Source organism: Pagrus pagrus (assembly GCF_965226575.1).
Source record: "Pagrus pagrus genome assembly, chromosome: 15".
Lineage (NCBI taxonomy): Eukaryota > Metazoa > Chordata > Actinopteri > Spariformes > Sparidae > Pagrus > Pagrus pagrus.
This window is the reverse complement of record NC_140199.1, coordinates 10300503-10324959: the sequence shown is the minus strand read 5'-3', so window position 1 is coordinate 10324959 and position 24457 is coordinate 10300503. Positions and strand designations below refer to the sequence as shown.

At 40.8% G+C, this 24457-nt stretch overlaps 2 protein-coding genes across 6 annotated transcripts in view; one reads left to right on the top strand and one right to left on the bottom strand.

Annotated features, from left to right (window-relative positions):
- The window catches only part of LOC311270626 (equilibrative nucleoside transporter 1-like), a 40190-nt gene extending 37064 nt beyond the window's left edge, over nt 1-3126 (top strand). For all 4 annotated transcript variants that reach the window (XM_084375637.1, XM_084375636.1, XM_084375639.1 and 1 more), the window contains exon 13: nt 1008-3126. In XM_084375637.1, the coding sequence (XP_084231763.1) occupies nt 1008-1119 (112 nt within the window). In that variant the 3' untranslated portion in view covers nt 1120-3126. The remainder of the gene's footprint in view (nt 1-1007) is intronic.
- A 1157-nt stretch (nt 3127-4283) lies between these two features.
- atl2 (atlastin GTPase 2) lies at nt 4284-23743 on the bottom strand. 2 transcript variants are annotated; one of them, XM_084374683.1, is made up of 14 exons: nt 23510-23729; nt 16675-16835; nt 15415-15627; nt 12776-12907; nt 12575-12679; nt 12434-12484; nt 12278-12334; nt 11300-11392; nt 10940-11078; nt 10728-10855; nt 10409-10465; nt 10215-10286; nt 9682-10113; nt 4284-7348 (listed from the first exon to the last, which is right to left on the bottom strand). In XM_084374683.1, exons 1-14 carry the CDS (start codon nt 23580-23582, stop codon nt 7229-7231), a joined length of 1833 nt encoding a protein of 610 aa, XP_084230809.1. In that variant the 5' UTR covers nt 23583-23729; the 3' UTR covers nt 4284-7228. The 2 variants fall into 2 exon arrangements, with proteins under 2 accessions (XP_084230809.1, XP_084230810.1); XM_084374684.1 differs by lacking the exon at nt 4284-7348 and adding an exon at nt 7375-7874 and having other exon boundaries at nt 23510-23743.
- Between the last annotated feature and the right edge of the window lie 714 nt (nt 23744-24457).

Below are 24457 nucleotides of genomic sequence, written 5' to 3'. Positions count from 1 at the left end.
TTTTAGGTTTGGGATAGAGCCCTAGAGTTGATTAGCCTAGCTTAGCATAAAAACTGGAAGCAGGCAAGCATAATGCTACAGTTAAAATATTGGTTATTGCACATTATTTGTCATAATTGTTGCACATTATTTGAGAAACGAAGCGTCGAGAGTCGTCCTATCGACTCAGAGTGTCTGACACTCAGAGCGAGGAGTTGATACAGTTTGATCGAGGAATGATTTCCTGTGGTGCTCTGTGGTGCATCTTGGTGGAATCAGTCTAGTACTGAATGTACTCCTGTGGCTGACCACGACGTCATGGAGTGGATGGGAGCCATTGTCCAAGATGACATGCAACTTGGACAGCAAAGTGTTGTCAATAAACTGTTGCAGCTTGTAACTCCCCCAAAAACCAAGACCACACTGATGTTTTGCTTGAATACAAATTAAACAAACTATCACAGTGCTCATTCAAAACATGCTGTTCGGCATAAACTGAGGGGTTTACAGGTCCAGTCTGAAGCCTCCAGAACTGCTCACATGAGTGATTTTTACAATTTTAATCTGGATGATTACATCGGTACTCTCTGAGTCAGACCACAGCCACCGCTGAGAGGGAGGCGTCAAGTGTGAAGTAGATCAGATGAACGTTTGAGATATACAAGTAACATACAGACAGACAGACGTAGATTCCTTGCAGCAGTGTCCCCTGCCTAATTTTAACTGTGCTGTCTCCAAGGAGAAGTTTGTCTTGCATGTATTAAAAACGCAGAACATACAAAGACTTGAACGTAAAACATATAAAATATGTAAAATAAATGCTAAAACCCCACAGACAACACTGAACATCAGTGACTGCCTCTTTTCATTCACCTCTTGTGAAGAAAGTGAAGTCATATTTCACATAATGTTGAACTATTCCTTTAAGTGAGTCCATATCTACAGTATACTTCACCACAAACAGAACTGTGTGTAATGATGAACCGTTCCCTCCTGATGAATTTTGTCCCTGTGTTGTCTCTGTACAGGAAGGTGGCACCGCACGAGGCAGAGACGGCGGGGGCCATCATGGCCTTCTTCCTGTCCCTCGGCTTGGCGCTGGGCGCTGCGGTCTCGTTTGCTTTCCGGGCCATGATCTAAAATCTCCAGCAGACCCTTCAGTAGACGTAGATTAGACCAACCGGCCTCCAACGCTTTCCCTGTCATCACTCTGTAAGGGAGAGCTCCTCGACAACCTCCAGCTGAGTGGAGACAGCACAGACCAGAAGACCAAACGACCTTGGTCTTCTGACGCGAGCGGTAGAGACTCGTCTCAGACAGTGAATTGTGTTACTGAATTTTTTTGTTTTTCTAATTGATGCCATTGATCAAGCTGGTTCTCTGACACAGATTGAAGAGTGCAGAGAGCAACTCGACAAACAAATCAAAACCAAAAGTGTTAACAGAAATCCGCTGTAGTAGACTCGTCATGTAGAAGAAACTGCCAAATGATGAGCTCAGACGCTGTTGATGAAGACGGACTGCACACGAAGCATCCGGGAGCCTCGTTCACTACATGAGCTTTTGCACAAAATTTTTTAAAAGTTGCAATATAGTTTTATGTTGTTAAGTTATACACGTCTTTCACTTTCTCTGAAACAATCCAATCTTTGGTAATCAAATGAAGTTCTGATGGTGTGTAAATAAACTCTAAACACGTTTTTTATATAAACGAGGCTCTTCGATTCTGGTGTTCGGCTCGTCTACGTTAACCTCTAAATATAACCCATCTCTTCGTAAACTGTGACCCTCGGCGATTTTTTTTAATAATGAGCGTTACATCACATTGAACTGTTGCAGCTTTTATTTTTGATCAAACCAAATACATAAAGACAACGTGGGGAAATGATGAAGGTCATGATCCATCAGACGGCTGCGTGTAAACCGCTTTGCTCCCTCTAGTTTCAGCGTTAACTAGGGTCACGTGTGTGTGAGAGTGTGTGTGAGCTACATAAAGAATGTAAGGACGATTTTAATCCTAAAGACGAGGTTTTAATCAATAATCTGGGCCACTAACAGCTGAATATTCATTGTCGTAGAGAGTGACATTTCGTCTCTCCTGTAGTTTTAGATTAGTTTTAGAGTCTGTTTCAGTTTGTCCTCATCTGCCAAATAGAAGTAGAAATTTCATTCTCTGATCCCACATTGTGAAGTTTTTACAGTTCGTGTCTTCCTGGACAGATTTTTTGCCATAATGTGTTTTTGAACGCAGCACAAGAAGAGAAATATGCAGCTTTCAGTGACATGAAATGTGCCATCGTGACTGAGATTTTGAGACATTTCTCATAATTAAACGTGTTCTCATGGAAGATAGGTTTTATATCAGAAGTAGTTTTTAGTAGGGATGCACGATATGGATGTTTTCAGCCGATACCGATAATCACCCGCTTCTCACTACCGATACAGTATTTTTTAAATAAGTTCATAACTTGTAGTTTATGCACCCCCGAGGGTAAAGAGGCAAAGATGGATGATTTATTATTCATAGCTCTAATAAGATTTATTGTGTTAGACTCGTCCCCCTCCAGTGACGACATCTGTCTACATTGCGTGGCTCTATACAGGTGCAGCAGCAGCATTATTGTTGTTGTTCTTCTGTGTTTGTCTGTGGCTGGCAAACCAACTTTAAAGGTGCATACTGCCACATACTGTGTGTAAAAGCTGCACTTTGTAAGTCAACTAAAGCTATTTGGCTTTGTGTTATCGGCTCTATTTATCGGCTGTAATTTCATTATTTGATAAAAACCGATAATGTGAATTTTCTACTATCGGTCCGATATATATCGTGCATCCCTAGTTTGTTTTTCAAACTCTCGCTCAGTTAGTCTTGTTCGGGGAGTTAAAGGCCTTTTGCCCGTCAGTGTTATATTTTCTTTGCGTTTTTGTGGCCTTCTGAAGTTTTTTTTTGTTGTTGTTTTTTTTAAAGTCTGCTTTACGTGTACACAGTATTCATAACACCAGCCGTATGTTTGTAAAAAGCACACATTGGTCTGCACCTCCATACTGTGTTTTGTTTGTATGGGAGTACGGCGCCAGCCAATAAAATATTCCTTGTATTGCAGCTTGAAAACGGCTCTGTGATAAAATAAAACTGTGTATTTTTAAGAATCTGGCTCCTCCTGTTGGTCATTTTTGGAAACGCACTTCTTGACATCTCCAGGTTGGACATAATCTGGCAATATAAGAATATCTGGAGACACCGAGGCGTCTTTAGGTCACTCTGCTGATGCAAACAGATCTGTATTTAATCCACCTGATTGGCTGCGTTCCTCCACTGATCTTTTCCTTGCGCTGCCTCTGCATGTGACTAAATAATGAAGTTAACCATCCAGAGGGACACATGAATACGCCTCCGTATCAGTCACAAAAATGCAGCCTTTCCCTTCTGTTTTGGTAATTTCTCAGTGACCTTTATGAATTAAAGCCTCTGATTCAAACACTGAAATGTCACAATTTGACACAAAGACGACAAACAAGTATGACTTATGAGGTTTCTCATCACAGCTGCTGTCCGCTGTTTCATCACATTTCTTAATATAAGCCTCAAGTTACCAACTCTATTACCACACTTGCCCCGACTCAGTTCACTCAATCACATTTTCTGGCACTGGTTACAAATACAGCAAACACAACTTTCAAAAACACTTTGAATGATAACGAGGGGTAATGAGAAGTCATTTAAATCAACTATCAAAATGTATTTATGCAACATTTCGACGACTCCCTTAATTTTTCAGTCCATTTTTTTGTCCTCACTCTTAGTATTTATTATTCTTCTGAAATCTTACACAACTTTGTCTTAACATAGATTTTACTGAATGTGTTTGTAATAGTCGATGTGTTCATGAGTTCTGATCTCACTGGAAAAAAACCTTTTTTTCCCCATTTTGGCACTTTGAAGATGTTGCAGGGTCTCTGGCACAACTTCACCTACTTTAAAAAGGTCCATCGAGTAGAGAGAAAAGTCCACATTGGACAAAACTCCAGCAACACTTAGTGTAATTAAGGTGAGGGGTGGTAGTGAATAACAACCTGATTTTTCTGGAGGGTCGCCACTTGAAAAGGTCGAGAGCCGCTGCCCTAAAACATGCTAGAATTAAACATTAGTAAAGAACAGTTGACTTTGAAGTAAATATTCAAATAAAAAAAAAAAAGAAGCTGTAAGCAAGAAAGAAAACAACAGTTAAATTAAAACATTAGTTGCTTCTACACTGAATTTGATTCAGACTAAATACAAAAAACAAGACAACCGGGAGCCAAAAGACTTCAATTGATGATTTATTCTTAAGGTAAACATTTTATTCAAAAATAAATTACCAGAGATATCTTTAAAAGGCAGACAGACATCGTCTCCAACCCACTCGTCACAATCAAAAAAATTCTCCTATCAGAATCAGAGTATTCACACCACATGTTTCTATTAACAGAGAAGGAGAAGCCTAGTGTAAACCTACAGCAGCCACTTATCATTCTTAAACAAACCACAGACTGTTAAAGTCGATCAAGAGAAGAAGAACAAACAGTCGTCGTCAACCGATTCACTATAAAATGTATACAAAGTTTATTTAAATATTTAAGTCAACATACATGCCCGGTTTGTAATATATGTGAACACAAAGAGAGAGAGAGAGACTGTACAGTACGAGACTGGCGCTTGAGGTGAGAAATTATGTGGATGGAATCGATGCAGAAGAGCTCAGACAGATGTGATGCAGCTGTTGAACAGAGTAAAGATAAAAAGGGGGAAAGGTTCAGTCCATTTAACTGAATAACATTAAGTCAGGTTCCTGTTGTGGAGTCGCTAATCACTTGACCCATCATCTTTCACTGAAGAGAGAAAAGTCCAGTGATTTAGATTCACACGACCTTACAGGAGGAGGGCAGAATCGTTTCATGTCAGTTAAAGGAGTAGTTCAACATTTTTGGAAATATGCTCACTTTGGGGCCGACCACACAGACTTGTCTCTTCAGGTTCAGTCGTTTAAAAATACCCTGGAAAAGCATGATTTGGGCAAAACGGCGTGGTGCGACTCTTGCGCTGTGAAGTTGAGCATATTTCAACTTCTAAAAACTGCTAGAAAGACATGACACGCAGCGCTCGAGAGGAGCGCCGTCATGGACGCCGTACCAGAGGAAAACAATGGTTTTGCAGGTGTCTGTGTGATCGGCCTCTCGCGTCTTTGCCAAGAGTTAAATGGGAAGATTGATACACTTTCATGTCCATATATGATGCTACAGCTAAAAGCAGGTTGGCTCATCTTAGCATAAAGCTGAGGCTCTGACATCCACTTATTCAGCGGTTCTCTAACTTTTTCCACTTCCAAGGACCCCAAACTGACACAAATTAGATCATTGGCCTCCATTTTATATGAAATTGTTTCAGGCATGCCCAAACTGAAACTTAACATCGGACCACGGACCAAATCAAAGCACCTGTTTTATGGCATTGTAAAGTAAAATGGAACGATAAGCCATGTTTTCTTAATTAAGTTATGTCCTGCGTAAAGTGACTCTGCCTGCTGTGCACAAATTGTGAAAAATAATAATTAAGGATGGTATATATTTACAGAGTACATAAATAAAACAGCATGAACAATGTTAAATATATATATATTTTAATTAATTTAAATGTTCTTGCTAGAAACCGGGCGCCAACATCAGCACATGAGCTTCACTTTGTTTTGGCCATGAGTTTCATACACTTTCTGTCATAATAAAAGTTTCAGTCACACATTCTGTTTTTTGTTACTTCCCCTTTTTGTTGGGGACCTCTTAGAGCCCCCTAAAGGACACCTTGGGTTCCCCGGACCACACTTTGAGAAGTACTAAGTAACAGGTCTGTGTAATTTGTTTAGTTTTACACTTTGTTTATTTTACAAATGAGACATAAACTGTTAATTATTGAGCTTTAGAGGTCCATTTTAATCAGATTTTTGACTACTGGTCAAAGTGCGGCTGCTTCACTCTGCCTGCAGCATTTTATGCTAAGCTAACAGGCTTGGCTGCTAGCTTTAGCTTCATAATCACCCAACAAATATGAGCAGACTCAATCTTCTCATCCAACTCTCGCCATATTTTCCAAAATGTAAAAGGATCCACATCCACAGTTCCAAGAATCAAACTTACAGCCTGTAGTTCCTAAAGATGTGGTGGGAAACGGCAGCTTTGATGAAAAGGCAGTAGAAGAGAAAATGGTTCAAGATGACAGTCCTCTCTGGCTACCTGGCTACAGAGGCCTGAGCTCTACAAGCTCTTAGCTAGCTTAATGCTACAACACAGTAGCTCTTAACAGTCCGCTACGAGACACTAAAGGCCAGATAAAACACGTCAGCTCTACGTTAAAAGCAGATCACACGTCCTACAGCTCTTTTCAGGAAATATTTAAGGGAAACACGCAGAGACGTACTGAGGAATTGGAGCCACGAGGTGGATTAAAACACCAGAAGAAGAAAAATTCAGTTTTGTTTGATTTCCTGCACTCTTCGGATTTGGAGAAGGAGACTGATCAATTAACCAGGAGAGGATCAACATTTGACAGTTAAAATAATCTCCCTCTTACTTTCAATTCAGCAGAATCAATATTTGTTACCTGATTTTACTGAAACAACCAAAAAAAGGACAAAAATCTCCTCGTTATTAGTGTTCTGAGTCGATTTGTCGCTACTTGTGCTTGCAGGAAACGTTAATAAACAGTCCGAAGAGGAAGTCGACTGAGCTCTGAACCGTCTGGCCTGTTAAGACAAAACCATTAAATGCACAGAAAAGGATTTTAGTTTGCATCCACTGTTGATTACAGCTGCCCACGGCGGTGTCCCTGAATTACAGCTCAATCCTGAAGCGAGTTTAGCTGCTAACAGCAAATATGTCAGTGTGTGCATCTATGGCAGCATGGCACACGAGAAGATGACAGTCCTTCAGGTCCTGTTTTGGCAAGAGGCGACGCTGCCGGCTTCTCTGCTCGGTCCTCTCGTGAAAGTGCAGTTTCTGCTCCGAGGCACTGGGGGGCGATGAAGAGCAGGGCAGACGGCGAGCCTACAGGTCCACAACAGCAAATAAGGAAGGGGGCAGTGATGTGATGAAGGGTGTTTGGAGAGGGTCAGCTTTGGTGTTGAACTAGTTCCACAGTTCTAGGATTGAACACATTGATTGAGTGGGCAGGAGGGTGGTGAACATGACGGGGGAGAGGAGATGAAGAGGAGGAGGAAGAGCGTCAGTGAGTCTTTAACTTGGTGTGCTGCGAGCCCTGTTCTGTCAAGCTGGCTCTGATTGAGTTTACCACCGTCTGTCTGACGTTGTCCTCCATATAATGTTCGCTTAATGGCTTCAAAACCTGCAGGAGAGAAGACAAAGAGGATTCAGTGAGAGGAGGAATGAAGTGAAACAGTTGAGAAAAGGGGACAAAGAAACTGAAAGAAAGTAGGTTAGGGAAGAGAAACGCTTAAGGAACAAAAACAGGAAGTGTTCTCCAACGGAAACGTCTCACACAAAACAAGATTTAAAGAAATCCAGGATGGTTAATAACCGTTTGAGCTTCAAGTCCTTGAGATCCTGAGATGGTCCTGGTGTGTTCAGATACATTCAGTGAAGTTCAGAGGTTAAAGTCTAAGAATCCAGCACCATCGGACTGAAAATTAACTATAAATGAAGCCAGCAAACTGCAGAAGATTCAGTATGAGAAATAAGTGTAACAGTCTGTAAATCCGCCGCCTGTCCAGCAGCTATTTAGTCTTCTTGTAGTTGTTGTTGAGAGGAGTCAGAGCTCCGAGTGCCAGTGTCGCTCCTGATGGGAACGAAGGGAGGAGAGAGACGGGCCAAGCCAGGCGGCTCCTGACCGGCTCCGAGAGTTTGGAAAACACCTGAGAGGACAGCAGGGAGGAACGGGAGAGTTAAACAAGGAACGAGACTGACAGGCACACAGACAGACACTGGAGGAAAACAAGATCGAGCCAAAAGTTTGGGAAGAGATAAAGGAAGAAAGACGGAAGAAAGAAGAAGACAGGGACACTGGTAGCAGGAGGTGGAGGAGAAAGGAAAGGGAGATGCAGGAAATGAGGCAGACAGAAGATCACGTGAGAAATGTGACGCGACACCTCTCACCTTTCTAATCGTCTTCTGTAAAGCAGTGGAGGAGACAGGAGGAGGAGAGACAAGAACAGAGGAAGGAGGGAGAAGTCAGAGGAGACATGAGGGCTGAGTACAGTCTGCAGGTCAACAACTGATGGAGGAATGAAGAGAGAGCAAATAAAAAGGAGGTGCTGATGGAGTTTCAGTGTGGAGAGAGCGCGCTGAAAGGTGAAAAGAAACTGATGGATGATGGGATGCGAAAACAAAGAAGGTAATCAAACATGAAGGAGACAGAAGGAAACAAAAACTGATGGAAGAAATCTTGTTTCTCAGGCTTTTTAAACACCTAAAAATAAAAAGGCAAATAAATATAGAAAACAGAAACCCATGGCATCAACAGAAGATAAAACAGACATACACATGCATTATACTACTGTTGTATTCCTGGAGAAAATAAAATAAAAACGTCATTTACTTAAAAAGCATCTTGAATCTCGTCTTAAGCTTCAACTTCAACTGATCCCCAGTTTTCAGAAATGTAACTACTCCACAGGAATTTGGAAAACTTTGTATCTCCACCCTAACATTACACAATATGCAGTGTTATCGCTGCAGATCGTTTCGTAGCAGTGGTGGCAGATATATCTGTCCCTGCTGGTGTCAGCTTTGGTTTGCAGCACTGAGATTATTCATTTTGTTGAACTGATCATGATTTAAAGGCTTCTTCTATGCTTCAGGCCTTGTGCTTGTTTGTGTTTTCCGTTTTATTTTGTTATCTAGATTTTAATATTCAATTTCCCGTTTTAGATAACTGTGGCGGTCTTCTTACTGTGAGGTCCACCACTCCTGAATGAATGTAGAGGAAACACTGGTATGCAGGAACAAACTGACTTTTTGATCAATAGGAAATTACCTAATCTGATGGCCTAATCGGACCTAAATTTAGTGCTACAACCTGACTAATAATGTTTTTTTGGGGCAGAATCTGATATTCAAATGTTAAAATAATCCAAGAACAATTTATTTGTTTTTTGAACATGACAGGAATCACTTAAATGTGGCTATTAATCAAATGTGACAAGGAAGGATACTGTATGTGTTAAGTGGGGCATTTCACAGCTAAAAAATAAACTTGTTAGCGCTCTCTGGTGGACAAGCTGTGCAACTACAAAGGGCTGAACTATTTTTTTGTAGTAAGTGACTGACCACTGGAATTATTTGCTGGTTACAGCTTCTAAAATGTCACGATTAGTTGCTTTTCTCAATTGTACAATCACAGTAGATGGAACATTTTTGTGTTTTGGACTCCTGGTTTGACAGAAAATGTTATTTGAAACCGCTTCAGAATCAGTTTGGGCTCTGAATAATTGCGACGGACCATTTTCCACTATTTGGGACATTTTATACCAAGCGATAGAAGTGATAAATTGAAAGAAATAATCACTTAATAAATGAAAACAAAAATATAATCATTAGTTTCAGCCCTAATTTAAAGAAGACATTTTTTTCCATAGCCAAGTACATCTGTATAGTGACCGACATCTCACTCTGTTTGAGCTTAGAGTACCTTGACAAACACACACACGGACGACAACCCACCTGTTCCCAGAGTGTCTCGGCCACCAGATCTATCATCGTTCCTATCTCCCGAAACTCTCCAGAATACTTCACGTATGCCCAGGCGCAGAGCGACAGCAGCGCCATGCCCATCACCAGGTTAGCCAGCACTGCCAAGGTGCTCAGCCCGATGAAGCCCGTCACCCCGGACACCAAGTAGGTCACAAACATGACTGCAAAAAGCGTGGCGGGTGTGCGTGCTGCGTAGAAGATGTTTTTGCCGTCGTTGTGCTTGGAGAAGTTTGTGTAGGCCTCGTCCAACTCCGCCTCCAGCTGGTTCTGGTAGCGCTGGCAGAACTCATCGCCGCCCATTTTCTTCACGGAGCGGAAGAAACGCACCGAGTGCTCGCGAAACTCCCCGTGGCAGCGCTCCAGGTCAGCCGGGGCGATGTATGGCTTATCCCCACCACAGACCTGAAAGGGAAGGAAAAGATACAAGACGACGTTGTGACCGACTGACTTAAACTGAATTTATTGTGATTCATGATGATTGTAAAAGAGAGACGTGTCCTTACCAGCTCCATGTTCTTACTGTACATGTCTTTGGCTCCGGCCACAGCAGTCAGGTTGTTGGCTTCTGCCGTTGCCTGAAAAGCAGGAGAAGACGATGAGATTCAAGCTAGCTTTGTTGACCACAGGTGGTGAGAATAAAACCTAAAAATCAAGTCTCATTCTTGATGAGATGCCTCAGATTTGAGATATAACAAACCTGCAGCATGGACTTTGGGTGAGGCAGCTCCTCCCCTTGGTAGATCTTTATGTAAGCCTGCAAGAGTGATACTTTTGATTATTGTGATGTCATTTCTTGGAGTGTCTTCAAATGCTTTGTATTCCTGAAATTTGTACAACCTCAGCTAAAAGGTTAATAAACAATAATAAATGATAAAAGTATTGAAACTGTCATAAATTAAAACAAAATAATACAACATTTTTTTCCAATTTTACTAAATAAAAACGTTTGTTGGTTCTTTATCAAATGATTAATTCTACCCTTGAGACAGAGTAACTTTAATAAAATCCTGCAGGACCTTGAAGTACTCCAGGAGATCCCTGCAGGTGACTTTATTGCCTCCGATCTCCTTCTCCACCAGTCGCTCTGGAGCCAGGAGGAGCGGCACCAGCCTGGCCAGCTCCCTCTTAAAATCCCCATCGATGTCTGAAACACACGATCATGAACATTTCGGTCCGGTGTATTTTATCTATCGCTCTTGATTGTGAGTACATGTTCCCGTTTCCTCACCTTTCAGTCGGCCGTCAAAGTACGGGTTGGTGGCCACCTTGAGGCCAGGGTGAGGCAGCAGGAAGCAGCCGATGTTGGAGAAGCAGGAGTGGATGTGCTTCCTCACGTTCTGCAACTCTTCGTGTTGGTTCTGCTTCACCTGAATCAGCATTCAACCAGACTCTCACAGTGAAAGTGTGCTTTGAATGTGAATGTGTACACACTTGAAGCGCTAAGCAAATTTGCACACACCTTAACAGACAATGATATTGAGTAGGTCTGTGAGGTGTGGCGTGTCTGACAGGAACAGTGACTGTGTGACCGGCTGCTCAAAGATCTTCAACGATGTGAAGAAATGTCAGGGTAGAAACTGATTCTCACCTGCAGTCGTTTGTCCAGGAAGTTGTTCCCTCCTTCCAGACCGTAGTTGTGTTCATAAGGATAACTCCAGTCTCTAATCAGGAACATCAGGGACTGAAACACACCACAGAGAGACTTTATATTAATAACACGATAAATATGGTGAAGTGGCTCCATACTGATCCATTCTCCGATCCCTGATTTTCCATAACTTACGTGTTTTCAGTTACACTGTAATCGAAACATCTCTCAGTTTTACTGATACTTTAATAATCTCCTAATAATATTCATTTAAAATGCATGACTCGCCTTGCAGCCACACATTCAACTGAATTGGTAGATTTTATGCACAGGCTGCATGTTCCCCTATGTTCAATGGTAACATTCACAAATCAGGACTATATAAACGTTCTACACTGCATTAATCAGGGTTTTTGCAGGTTTCAACAAGTTCAATCTGACGTAGACAATTCTAGAGAAAGATAGTTGATTACTGAGTCAGGCTGGGACGCTGGGCAACTCATCTGGGAATGAGACTCAATAAAGCAACTGTCTTGTCTACTTCAGCTTTAATTTAAGACTTTCAGGACCTTTTAAGACCATTATGAGTGTGATTTAAGTCCACACTGGCAAAAAAGTACGAAGGACATGCAGCAAAATTTAAGTCAATTACTTATAGGTAAATTAATTTATTAACATTCAACATAAACACGTAATTGAACATGACTATACAAAAAGGTGTAGTAGTATGTGTGTGAACGCGAGGCTGGATATTGTTGAACTTGAGAGATTTCACATTGTGCTACAGTTTGCATTAGTGGTAATTAATAATAGTAATGTTTACTTCATAATACAATCAATTTTAAGACCTGTTATAGTCATATTTAAGATACATTTAGGCCTAATATTCACATTATTGGATTTTAGACTTTTAGGGCATTTTAATGACGAGTGGAAACCCTCATACATGTACACACAGTCTACAGCAGCAGCCAGTACCTGGAAAGGTTTCAGGTAGATCTCCTCCATTGCCAGCCGGCCGTATTCTGTGAAGAGCTACGTAAGAGAGACAAACAAAACTGTGATCAGAAAACAAAAGTAAGTGGAAGAACTTTGATGCTGCCACTTCCTGTGAGGAGAAGAAATAACACCAACCTGCAGATGCTGCAAGTCGTCTTCCTGTATGTTCTGAGAGAGATTGTACACCTGAAAACAAAGATGGAAATACAAAGTAAGACGAATGTTGACATTTTATGAGAGAAAAGACACAACGTGTTTTCTTCCTTAAAGTCTCACCTGTACAGAGCTGGTCATTGTGCTGAGGGCAAACACAGTGGCACAGTCCTTTATGGTGGACTGGCTGTCAAATGCTCCCTGAGTGTCGACGAGGAGCACAGCAACCTGTCGGGGCGAGATGCAATGAATGTCAATTAAATTTGACCAGACGTGACAACAACTTCAGGGCTTAATGGTATGATTTGTTTGCTAACTGTGTACCTTGCTGCCATCAGGCTTGTCAACCACAAACACGTCGCTCCAGATCTGAATACCTGTGGTCTCCCTCTCGCAGCCTCCTCTCCAGGTGAACCCTGTCAGGGGCTCATCATCACCTCCCATCCACGACTCTCTCTGCAGCAGAGGGGACGAGGGAGGAGAAAGGGAGGGGGTGAGACGAGAGCAATGAGAAACAGGAGAAGAGATGAAGAAATCCACATGGATTGATAGGACAGATGAGGGTAAAGTGTGAGGGGGAGAGACGGAGAGGAGGTGGGAGGGAGGAGTGAAAAAAAAGGAGGTCAATGAACTGAAGTCCACCAGCATGTGGCTCATGTTAGCACCTGGGGGAAAAACTCATTTTTCAAGAGGAGATGTCTTTTAATAATGTATTGTAGTGTAAGAGAAAAAAGTATTACATAACCTGTCATCTTATAGTACAATGTCATGTGAGAAAGTAACCGGGATGATTAGATCGTGGTAAAGGTTTTGGACTCCTTGTCTGTCAATAGGATCACACTCATTACAAGTTATACAACCATCCTAATGATTTGACAGTGTGGAGTACAAAGTAACACCATAAACACAGCAAGAAAAATGTCCTACTCATAGCCAGCGTTGGCCAGTAATTCATTACTGTAATATTATTACTTTCCCCAGTAATGAGTAGTGATATGGATTACAATTTCCAAATCAGTAGGATTAAGTTACGCTGCGTTGCCAGATTTGTTAGGCCAGGTCACGTTGGCTACGAGCAAAACATTTTTAAAAAAAAAAGTTAATTACTGAAGCATCTAATACGACAGCAAGAGAAACTTTTCAAAGAAAACAACGGTGCTGACAATGAAGCTATCCTGCCAGAGAAACAGCATGAACAGAAAGTGGACTTGGACATAGAGGACACGGTTGTGGAGCGACGTTAAGTGGACCAGATGTAAAGAAGCTCTTCGCTGGGTGAGTTATATCCTGGAGGAGATGTTAAGAATGTGAAAGTAATATAACAAGTAACGCAAGAAATTCACTTTGGATATCAAGGAATAAGTAAAGTGGTTTTACTTTTTAAACAGAGTAATAAGTAAAAAGTAACTTATTACACTTCCTGAGTAACTTGCCCAACACTTCTCGTAGCAGAGGATTTATTGTAACTCACTTAAAAACATTGTCCAGTTATGATCTACCCACTCAGAGTTCAAGGTACGAGCAGCACATTGTGACCCTGTTTGTTTGAGGAGATCAACTGACCACAAACAGGACATGTTTACAAGCCTCACAAGCAAATACCTGATTTGCAAAGCAAAGTGTATATGAACACTGATTACCGGCTACCACAACATGACGTCTGTGCTGAACGCCGGACCAGCATCTTATGACAGAGCTGATGGTCATCTGATATGAACAAATACCTGCAGTCCAATAATATTAACACTATCTGTAACATGGAGTGCTGTATGTTAAAGAACCACATCTTGATACAATAGCATCAGTGTTTGTCGAAAAATGTGAACACATGCAGGCCTGACAGACTCGCATGAATGCCCATGTTCATGCCGCTCAACAGCTGTGAGAAAGGCTAAAGAAATTCCTCTGTCTTTCCTGGTGTGTGTGTTGAAGTGTGTTGTGTTAGAGAGAGTATGTCCAAGCGAGTGTAAGGTGATCCTGCCTGTTTCTGTGTGTCCAGCTGCTGGCAGGAGGTCTGAAGGACTACTTGTTGATACTTGTGTCGGTGCAAGTCACACAGTTGTTGGATGGACGTACTTAAGAACGTGTGTGTGTGTGTAATGTGCTAATTTATGTTATTTATTTACAGACATTATGTCAAAGGCCAGTAGAAACCAAACAAGAACATGAGGTAATTAGACTGAAACTCTTGATGAAACATTACATGAATCATCATAAACTCGAGCTCCCCAACTACAGTCTGTCTGAGTCTGAGCCCAGTTGCACCACGCTGTCTTATTCATACACCTTGCTGTACCTCACCTGGTTGAGTACATATCTCAGTATGAACCGAACAGGAAGCACTCGTCTCTGCTCGTCTCATTCGGGCACACATGCCAGCACGGGTTGTAATCTCATCTGCTGTACTGGTTCATCTAGCGCACCTGTTTTCAAAATCTCTACTGACTGTGAATGTTACACAATGTTGCTTTTTAAAATTGTGATGATATATCAGGACTGATATATAGTTATGAGAAATGTACTACACCAATTTGACTCATGGATGACTCATGTAAGAGCAACAGCGTAAGACTGCATTTTCTAGTCATGATCACAGCCTCACTGGCCTATTCTAAGTTGATAAAGTCAACACTTAAGCAATCACAAAGGTTTTTTAAAAAAGGCACAGACACTTAACTTTCGGATTACTTCTTTCTGCTATCAACAAAAACAGTGTGGCATCCAACATCCTACAAGGACACTACATCTGTGTGATGGTTAATTTGTTGGGTTTATACCAAACAGACATGTTTTTTTTACTTCTACAGAACTACATTTGTTCTACAGTACTTTATTATAATGCTAACACTTGACATCATGTGATACCTGACTGAAAAGCTCTTATTTTGTCCTTCAATCTCCACAGGAATATGTACCCTTGTATGTCTAGAAAAAGTATAAAAATCCCACATTATTTCTCTCACCTGATGGTGCATGTAACGCAGCATGAAGTCCAGCAGGAAGGACTTGCCCTTGCGGAAGGCCCCGGCCACAGACACGACAACCACGTTCAGGTCCTTCACGTGATCCTGCAGCAGGATCTTCTCCAGCGCTGCTGCGTCCAGCTCAAAGCTGTGCTCATCCTCGTTGGCCAGCACGATCTGGATGGGCCTCGCCTTCTCCTCCTGTACCGCATCCTGGAGACATGAGTTTGCAATCAATCAGGGTTTTTTCTGGCTTCAAGACACATTTTAGTGATTACAGTGGTGATGAGGCAGTTTTAGCGGAGGAGAGAGGGAACTGAAAATTACAAGGCTGAGATCAGCAGTTAAAGAGTGAACAAGAGGGAGCAAGGGGAAACAAGATGTCATGAACACTTTCAGGCCTGGTCCACACATACACGGCTATCTCCATCCAAAAGGTATTTTAATTCTTACAGCGAAAATACAAATATTATTCCATTTTGTGTATTTTACATTTGTACATTTTTGGATTTACACATGTAAAATAACACAAAACAGAACAACATTTGTATTTTGTCTTGTAATAGAGAACACAGAAACTTTCTTTTCTCTGCTGAAAGCACCGCTTTAGTGAGAAGTCTTTGAAAGTTTACCACCGTAAAGTAGAGATTTGACACCTGCTTTATTTACTGCATAAATAAAATATTTCCCTTGGCAGTTCTTATTGAAACAGTCACATTTATTTGTCAATTCAGTCTTTTGATAACAACAAAAAAGCTGAAACGACTAGTGGATCAAAAGACAAATAATTTGCAACCATTTGGACAATTAAAAAGTACTTTTCAAGCAGAAATGCCAAACATTTGAAGCCTCCAGCTACTCCAACGTTGGATCCAGCTGGTGTAACAGAATACCTTTGGTCACTTTTTGAAGGTCAGGGATATTATGATGATCATTTTCTAAATTTTCTGGTGTTTTAAGAGCAAACAACTACTTGAGAAAGTAACCATCAGATCAATACATAACGAAAATAATTTAACAGATAGTAAATGGAGAGCATTTGTTTGGATTGTCAAAATGTTTGTGTATTCTCTTCCTTACGGTGTATATACGTCGGACTCAATATATATATATATATTTTTTTTAAATCTTCTAGATACAAGTACACAGCGAGAAAAGAAGAAAGAGACACAGGAACATAGAGTCATATGTACATCAGTGTGGTATGGTGCATTCTTGTCAATAGACAGGAACGTTGCAGGACATACAGTAAAACATTACCTGTTCTTCCTGAATCTCTTCATCTAGCGATGAGGTGAAGCTCGCAATTTTGTTTGAGGCTTTGTTCCTGGGAAGCACTTCATCATCCAGGTCTTCGGGCTTGGCTATAGGAGGCCTCTTCTTATGCCGAAAAATGGGGACATCTTCCACGCCACTTAAGCCTTGAGATACCAGGACAAAACAGAGAAAGATAAAATTGCACTGGTTAGATTAGGGTTCAGCCAATGGGCGTAACGTGAGAAGAAGGAGAGGAATGTATATTCAGGGTTATGTAGCAAGACCAAAAAACACTTTCAGAGGAAGAGGTTTCATTGTCATAAATTGGTTTACATGTGGGACACGGACTATTGTTCTGAGACGTTAAAGAGAAAGTGAAAACCTCTCCATGTGGTCAAATTATATACAGGAATGTTTCCAGCATTTTGTGCTGGTCTAAATACTGTAATCCATTCTGGTCCACACATCTAGGTCAAGCTCGAAAATAGCCCTGCACTGAAAACCACAAAGGGGCGGCAAAAGGGACACAAGGAAAAAAAGTTAGCAAGACAGTGTTTTCACCTTTTTTCTTCTGTCACTGAAAGTCTTTCCTCTTAATCTAAAGCATACGTTTCCTCTTGAACTGCAAGATTCCTTCCTTCCTGCCACAACTGCAGAATAAGAACATGTGCTTAACCATCAACTGTGATACATGCAGATGAGTAGTTTATCCTGGTAGCATTATTTTAGGGTTACAAATGATTGATTACTATTATTTATTTATGGTTTTGTCTATAATCTCTGGTGAATCTATATGTCACAAATTCCCAAAGCCCAAGGTGGCATCTTCATATGTCTCGTTTTGTCTGAACAACCAACAACAACCAAAGATATTCAGATTTATAGCCGAACCAATAAATCAGTCAGCTGATATCAGCCAATATTGGCCTATTGCAGATATATTGGTATCGCTGCATTTGTTGTCCAATATGGTGTTTTTTTCTTTATACAAAACATAATGCAGCAAAGATGCTTGCAATCGGTTATAATTATTAAATTCCTAGTGACGTTCATCATTTATCAAACTGTGAAATATCAGTACCTACCTTTTTCATGAGTGTTTGATAACCACATTCAAGTCTTAAATGTATCATGTGTGTGACAAAACTGCATTTCCAATATTTTCAATTCAAAGAAATGTATAACAAAACTAATAACCCTTCCCATTAATGGAGTTGTTTTTAGATCTCTATGAAGCATTATTCACAAAGTAAAAATAACAGACACCACTGGTGCATGATTAATACGACACTCCCTGAAGTACATACTGACAGTGACAATCCCTTGGCCAGATACATGACAGAGTCCACTGAACAGGTCAGACGGCAAGTATTGAGCATTGCTCATTCAAACATTTCAAGTCATTCAACTGGACTGAGCCGTAGCACCAGTGTCTCTCAGCACATTCAAATAAGGTTTCGGGAAACCAACAGATTCATAGACACACCTTGGATGCACCACCTATATCCAACAGAAAGAAAAACGATACAGCTGATGGGAAACTTATGTCTACTCCAGCAAGTAAGAGCACATCATCCTGGAATACAGCCAACCGTCATGAAGACTCATTCAGATGTTCCCTGTAAAGTTGTGTAAGAGTTTAGACCGACAATTTACCCTTCACTACTAAAGCACACAGATGCCGATTAGAGCTGCAACTAATAATAATTTTCTTATTTCTTAATTGATTGATTTCCTAACTACAACTTCCATTTCAATGTACAACCATGTTGTGGAATGATAAATAAATCAACCTTGTACATTGTAATCAATTCATCATTTCAGCTCTGTTGATAATTATCTGAAGATGAAGCTAGATTTGGACGTTAAAAGTCAGTAGGTTCTTCTTTTTTTGTTAAAGTGTCTCCAAGTCTGTGTGTTTAATGGAGAAAACCCTTTTCAAACTTGTATTGTGTCCTGGCTGCTGGATTCTGAGACATGACATTTGAGGCTGGCACAAGAAGAGAACATCTTATGCTGTACAAACAAGTTTATTACAAGCTTGTGTCATCACTGCATGGCCCCAGGTTGTGTCTAGCATTGAGCACATAAATTATATTTCCAACAACCAAAGCTGGAAAACAAGACTGCCAGATTATACACCTTTTTCAAAAGAAGTACATTCTTGCATAATGAATTTTCAAATGAGCATTTCCAACAAATAAACTGGTTCAGAAAAATCAACACTGTGCTGACAATATGCCGGTCTAAGCAAAAAAAAAAAACTGTGATATTGTGGTGAAAAACATTTTAAAAAATCAGACTATTAATGCTACAACTATAAAACCAAACCAAATGCATAATCCATTTTCCGCCACGATGCTATGACGCGGGTTCTAGTCACAAATGTTGGCATGTAAATAGTTTTCCATCCATCTTTGATCCAATAAACGCTCGAACATCACTTAGTCTGAAAGAGGCTGAAGTAAAAGATAAAAAATTAACCCGTGTCACATTGTCGCAGGCCATCAGTTTGCTTTTTATGCTTCCCTTTTTTTAGCCGTGTTTGTGATGTCAGAGACATTTTAAGAAAGAGACAAACCACCAGAAAAGTCTGTAACGCCAGAGATGATGGTTGATATGACATGTATCCCGCCCCTTCCCCTCAAAAGCCAATCGTCTGCTTTATAGCAGCCGAACCAAGAAAGATATCAGCCAGTTGAGTTGTTGCAGAGTCACAACAGTCTAAAGACTTTGGACACTGACCTCTAATAAGCATGCAAGAGGAGGATATCGCACTAATACACAGGATTACCAAGAAAAAAGTGAGATTATTCAGAGACTAGACATTAAACTTAGGTTTGTTCAAGTGAGCTGACAATGTCACGTCAGCTGTAAAAGAAGTTGGTGTCGTAAAACTGTGCACATACACAGGAGAAGTATAACTAGCATTTTAAACCTAAGCAAAGTCAAAAAACTTTTTAAGCATTTTTAAATCAGTTTTGACTGGCGAGTCTATAAATGCAGTTTTTATGTCCTGGTGAGCATATAAAGTGAAGTTCTAGCTCTCTCCCAATTCATTTAGATATGGGCCTGGTCTGGTAGTCCGAAATAACTGCCCAGGGAGATACCTGCTAATTTAGGTGTAAAATGGAGTCACTGTGTTGTTTATTTTATGTACTTTTTTAAAGAGGTGGAAATGCAGGCTTGTTTGACTCCCAGGCGCTGGAGAATTAAGTGATATTCTTGCTCAAGAGAAAAACTGCAAATGGGGCACTGAAGGATCAACCTGGAGGTCCTGCAAATTCCCAGAGGACAGCAGCAATGCTGTGCTGGTGTTGGAGGAGTTGCTGCACGCACAAAGCAGATACAGTAATCTGCTCAGCACACAAATTAGCCCTGCACATTTTCCCAGTTTGTGGCAGTGCAGGTTCTCCTGAAGTCCAGAGCAGCACTCAGCAGCATGAAGTGGCACAGACTGCAGCCACAGAGGGGACTCACACAAAGACACTATTCTGCTGGGACTGCGAGGAGTTTGTATTGCAGCAGAATGTGTATGAGAGACAAAACACAATAAGTAAGCATGCGAGGAAGCTTTACAGCCAGAAACCATTAGCAGTGCTGATATGCGCATTTGCTACACTCACGCTACAGAACCACACTTGATAAAGTGGCTAATGCACTGCCCCAGTGCTCAGCTGGCAGAAAACGAAGGCAGAACTAAATTTAGCTGCATTACTTCTTATCTTATGGAGGCACTGAGCAGATGTTAACTGGCCTACATGTTTTCCTGCCAATGAACAAAACACACAAAGTTACCAAGGGACGAGTCTGTACGGTACATCACACATAAACACGTGAGTATATTCAGTCTCGCATCCCTCCAGTTCTGATGAGGGTCTATCTTTAACTATGCATGGCAAGAATAGAGAGTGTCTACGCAAGCTAGCCTACATCTCACCACTGCGTCCCAAATCAGCTCTCCTTTCCCTGGACTCCTGCACTATATCTGAGGCAGAGTCTGATAAGGCTGTGGTCCATTTAACTCAAGCAGCTGGCTAAACATGGGAGGTTTTATACTTTAAAGATGCTCTTTCAAGAGATTTAGTGTAGAAATTAAGAAATGTACACATCTCTGGGAGTGAAGTTAAGTCTGCAAGGAAAATAGACTACTGTAAGTAAGACAGTGACAAGTATACTGCAAGCACGATTATGAAAAGATTTTGTAGGTTTACGACATTTCAAATTTTTATTTCAACCCTAGGGGAGAACCCTGGAAATTTAAGTGTTTGGAAAGTGGGGATTTCAACACCCTCTGATCCAGGCCATGCATTATAAATAACCCGGAAAATATTCTTTATGGGATCAAGCAACGTGCGTTTATTATGTCGAGACTACAGGAATGCAGAGGCGAGATTTTTTTAAAAGAGAACGAGGAATTCACTGTAGCCCATTAAGATGCAGGTACATTGACTTCCCTGCACACCAGCGCCAAACGACAACCTGACACGGCCTCCCTGGACAAGAGTCAAGGAGGGCAAATGTTCTATTGCAGCAGGCAGACCAAAGGGAGTCTGTGATCTGAGGACAAAGTGCACATTAAAGCAGCTGCAATTTGTGATGTTGTTGCCACAGAGTCAGCTGTATGAAAGTTGACATAAGGGTTATCATGATAAGTGGCTCCTGATCATATTTCAGCAATGAGCCTAGGACAATTTACAATTTGATTACCAGTCGATATAAAGTTTATAGAAGCATACAACAATAAAATTAGGTTGAGAGTGTGCAAAGTCAATTTGTTTTGACCATTCATTTTCTGCTGCTCTAATAGCAAAGGAAAAATGTATCAGATTGTTGTTCCTCTTTTAGGATGGTGAAAATGAAAACAATAATCATCTAGGATGATAAAATGTGAAAATATGACACTTCAAAGCCAAAAGGGGTAGTTGCCAAGTAAAAAATGAGCAGAGTCAAAACAGGAAACAAGAAAGTAGTGACATTTCCAACAACCCTGCTCTTCATCAGACAGTCATTGCTTCAGTGCTTTAAATAATTTGGATATTGTAGCCCTGCAGTGTGCGAGACGTCTTTTAGTTTTCTCGTTTTAAATGTCCAAAATTGCTTTGTCCCATCTGACCAACAGACCAAAACCCAAAGGAGTTTTTTTTAAGCAGTAAATATTCACATTTGAGAGGCTTTTTGAACTAGATGATGTTTCGTAATTTAAACAAATGTAATGATTAATCGACTATCAAAGTTGTTGCTGATGCCAATCAACTTATCTACCAAGTCGAGCTGCTGCGATTTGTCGATTATCAGCTTTTAACTTAATCAGACTGACATTTTATAGACAGAACAACTGATCGTTTAATCAAGAAAAGGATCGACAATGAAAATAATTGTTACTTGCAGCCCTACAAATCACAACCTACTGCTTTAAATCCAATTTAAAGACAGCACTGTTGTCACAGGTGAGGAGATAGATGTACCATTACTAATTTGCCAGTATATATTGTTTGCTTTGTGGTATTAAGAATGAAAACCTTGATCCTGATGGAGATATTTAATATTAAAAAGGTGCACTATGTAGCTTTGGAGAATACATTTTAATCAGAAGAGAAAGATCTTCATTGACTTGATTTCTTTTATGCCAAGACAAACTCTCTTTGTTTTCATGACTGAATAAACAGACTGATCTTAAAAGAACACCACAATTTCATACTGTTTTACTTTGTTTATATTTGGCAGACCCTGCCACCTTTCTAGCTTGAAAACAGTGTTCTGGGGACATTATTTTCCTCTGAGAACAGCTTGTTTACTCTGTTATGGGGGAAAAAATACACATTTCTGGGTTTAAATGATTACCCCATGATTTATTTATGTTCATGTGTTGTGATCAATAGGTTCATACTTTTAAAAGTCTATCTTAAAGCAGTACTAAGGCACACATGTAGACACTGAAACAGGTTTAACTTGCTCCAGTCATACCTCCTGTTCATACAGGCCATTAAAAGATCCCTTTCTAAAGCACTTTCAACTTAAGTGATGCGGGGACAAACACAAATAGTGTAAACCTATCGTTTTACAATGACTTTTACTTTTCTGGCTCACACACCCTCGCGTATCTAATTGTATTCAGAGGACAACATTAGCTTCGTATTTACGTGTATAGGTCTGCTGGCATACTGAACAGACTAAGTTAATTATAGAGTATTTAAAAATATCCGAGTCATTAGCAGGATGAGAAGATTAACGTGTGTGTGTGTGTGTTCTGAGTAGTTACGCCGAAACCTCTCGTTGCAGGAAACTGGTGTAACGCGGACTGTTTCAAAGTTCAAACCCGGTGCAGCCGGAGCCAACACACGGTGACTGTGCAGCTACAGCCGGGTTTACAGACCAAACACCCCGGACAGCCCGCTGGCTCTCTGCGGGCCAGGTGAAAGTGACGGCCCGGGACAAATGAGCCACCGACAGGTGTCCCGGTCGAGTTTGTATCCGGGTCAGAATCAGTTTCAAACAACAGCTTTCGGAGGGAAAACATGTTTTTAAAAGCGAGAAAACAAACGCTGATGAGCACGTATACCCCTCTGGCTCATTTTCATACAGTTTGGACCGTGTTGTCGCTATGTTTGTCAGCTGCAGGAGACATATTCTGGCAGGGGTACCACATTTGGCAGGACACCGCGGGTCCCCCCCAACTGAAAACAGAAGCGTCTGGCTAACGGAAAAGCGAGAGTTTGCGACTCACAAAGACAAAGACGACAGAAACACTGAAACACTTCCAAATTCAGCTCCCCTCGTTGGCGCCGAAGTCGACTAACTCTCAGACACCTATTAGACAAAATAAACAAAGGTTTACCGTCGTCAACGACTCGGCTTTTGCAGTTGGGTTCGAAGTGATTTCTGCTCCTCAACCCGCTCACCTCCGCCATCTTGGACTACTGAAATCTAACGTGGCTGACGTCAAAGGAGCTTTTTTTCTTCTCACGCTGTCTGCTGAACTTCAGCCGCAGCTGGCTCAGCTACCCATCGATGCTATGCGAACTATTTCTATAATTTCACGGGAGCAAACGCTTTTTCTTGTCATATTATTTTAAGGGCACACGTCCTTTTGAGTTTATTTTGCCTCGACATATGTAAAAGTGAGTTTATTTGACAGTAGTTCGCAGTCTGAACTCAGGGGCGCAGCAAAGGTTTCTGGACCCCTGGAAGAAAATACAGAACCGAAGCCACGCCCCTTCCGGTGGACCGCGTGCGACTTTATTTTGAAAAACTTTGCATGGTGAAGGAGGGAAACTAATAATTTTTGATCCCGTTTGAATTGTGCCATGAATCACATGTGTTTGTCAATTTTAAAGATAATTTTCCAAGTCAAGAAAGTCTCAGTTTCTCGTAAATAAGGTAAAATTAAGTTTAAACCGCTCAGTGAACTACATCTTATTATAATGTGCATTTATCATTCATCTACTCGTTCGGTTACTTTCAAAATGCAATATATTACGTTACAATATTACTGTGTGTAGAGTAATATATTACTTTACTACTTCCGCTTTACACTACTTTTTAGTTACTTTCAACAAAATGCCCAAATAACCTATATAGAACAATTAAATAGCCTAGATCTTTTTAAATAAACAAATGGCCTTGGACACGGGGATAAGCAGGCAGACAAAGGATCAAAGTCTGATATATTATGAGAAAGGAATACATATTTTTAATCGTAGGCTTAGTCATATGAAACACAACAGACCTATACCTTCTATAATGTAGCCTATAATGACATGGCAAGACAAAAATCTCTGTTTTT

Coding starts and splice junctions, on each gene's coding strand:
- atl2 (XM_084374684.1), bottom strand. CDS start 23,582: ATGGCGGAGGTGAGCGGGTTGAGGAGCAGAAATCACTTCGAACCCAAC. Junction 10,856..10,939: donor CTTTGACGGCCGACTGAAAG/GTGAGGAAACGG, acceptor CGTGTGTTTCAG/ACATCGATGGGGATTTTAAG. Junction 10,114..10,214: donor ACAGTAAGAACATGGAGCTG/GTAAGGACACGT, acceptor CTTCCCTTTCAG/GTCTGTGGTGGGGATAAGCC.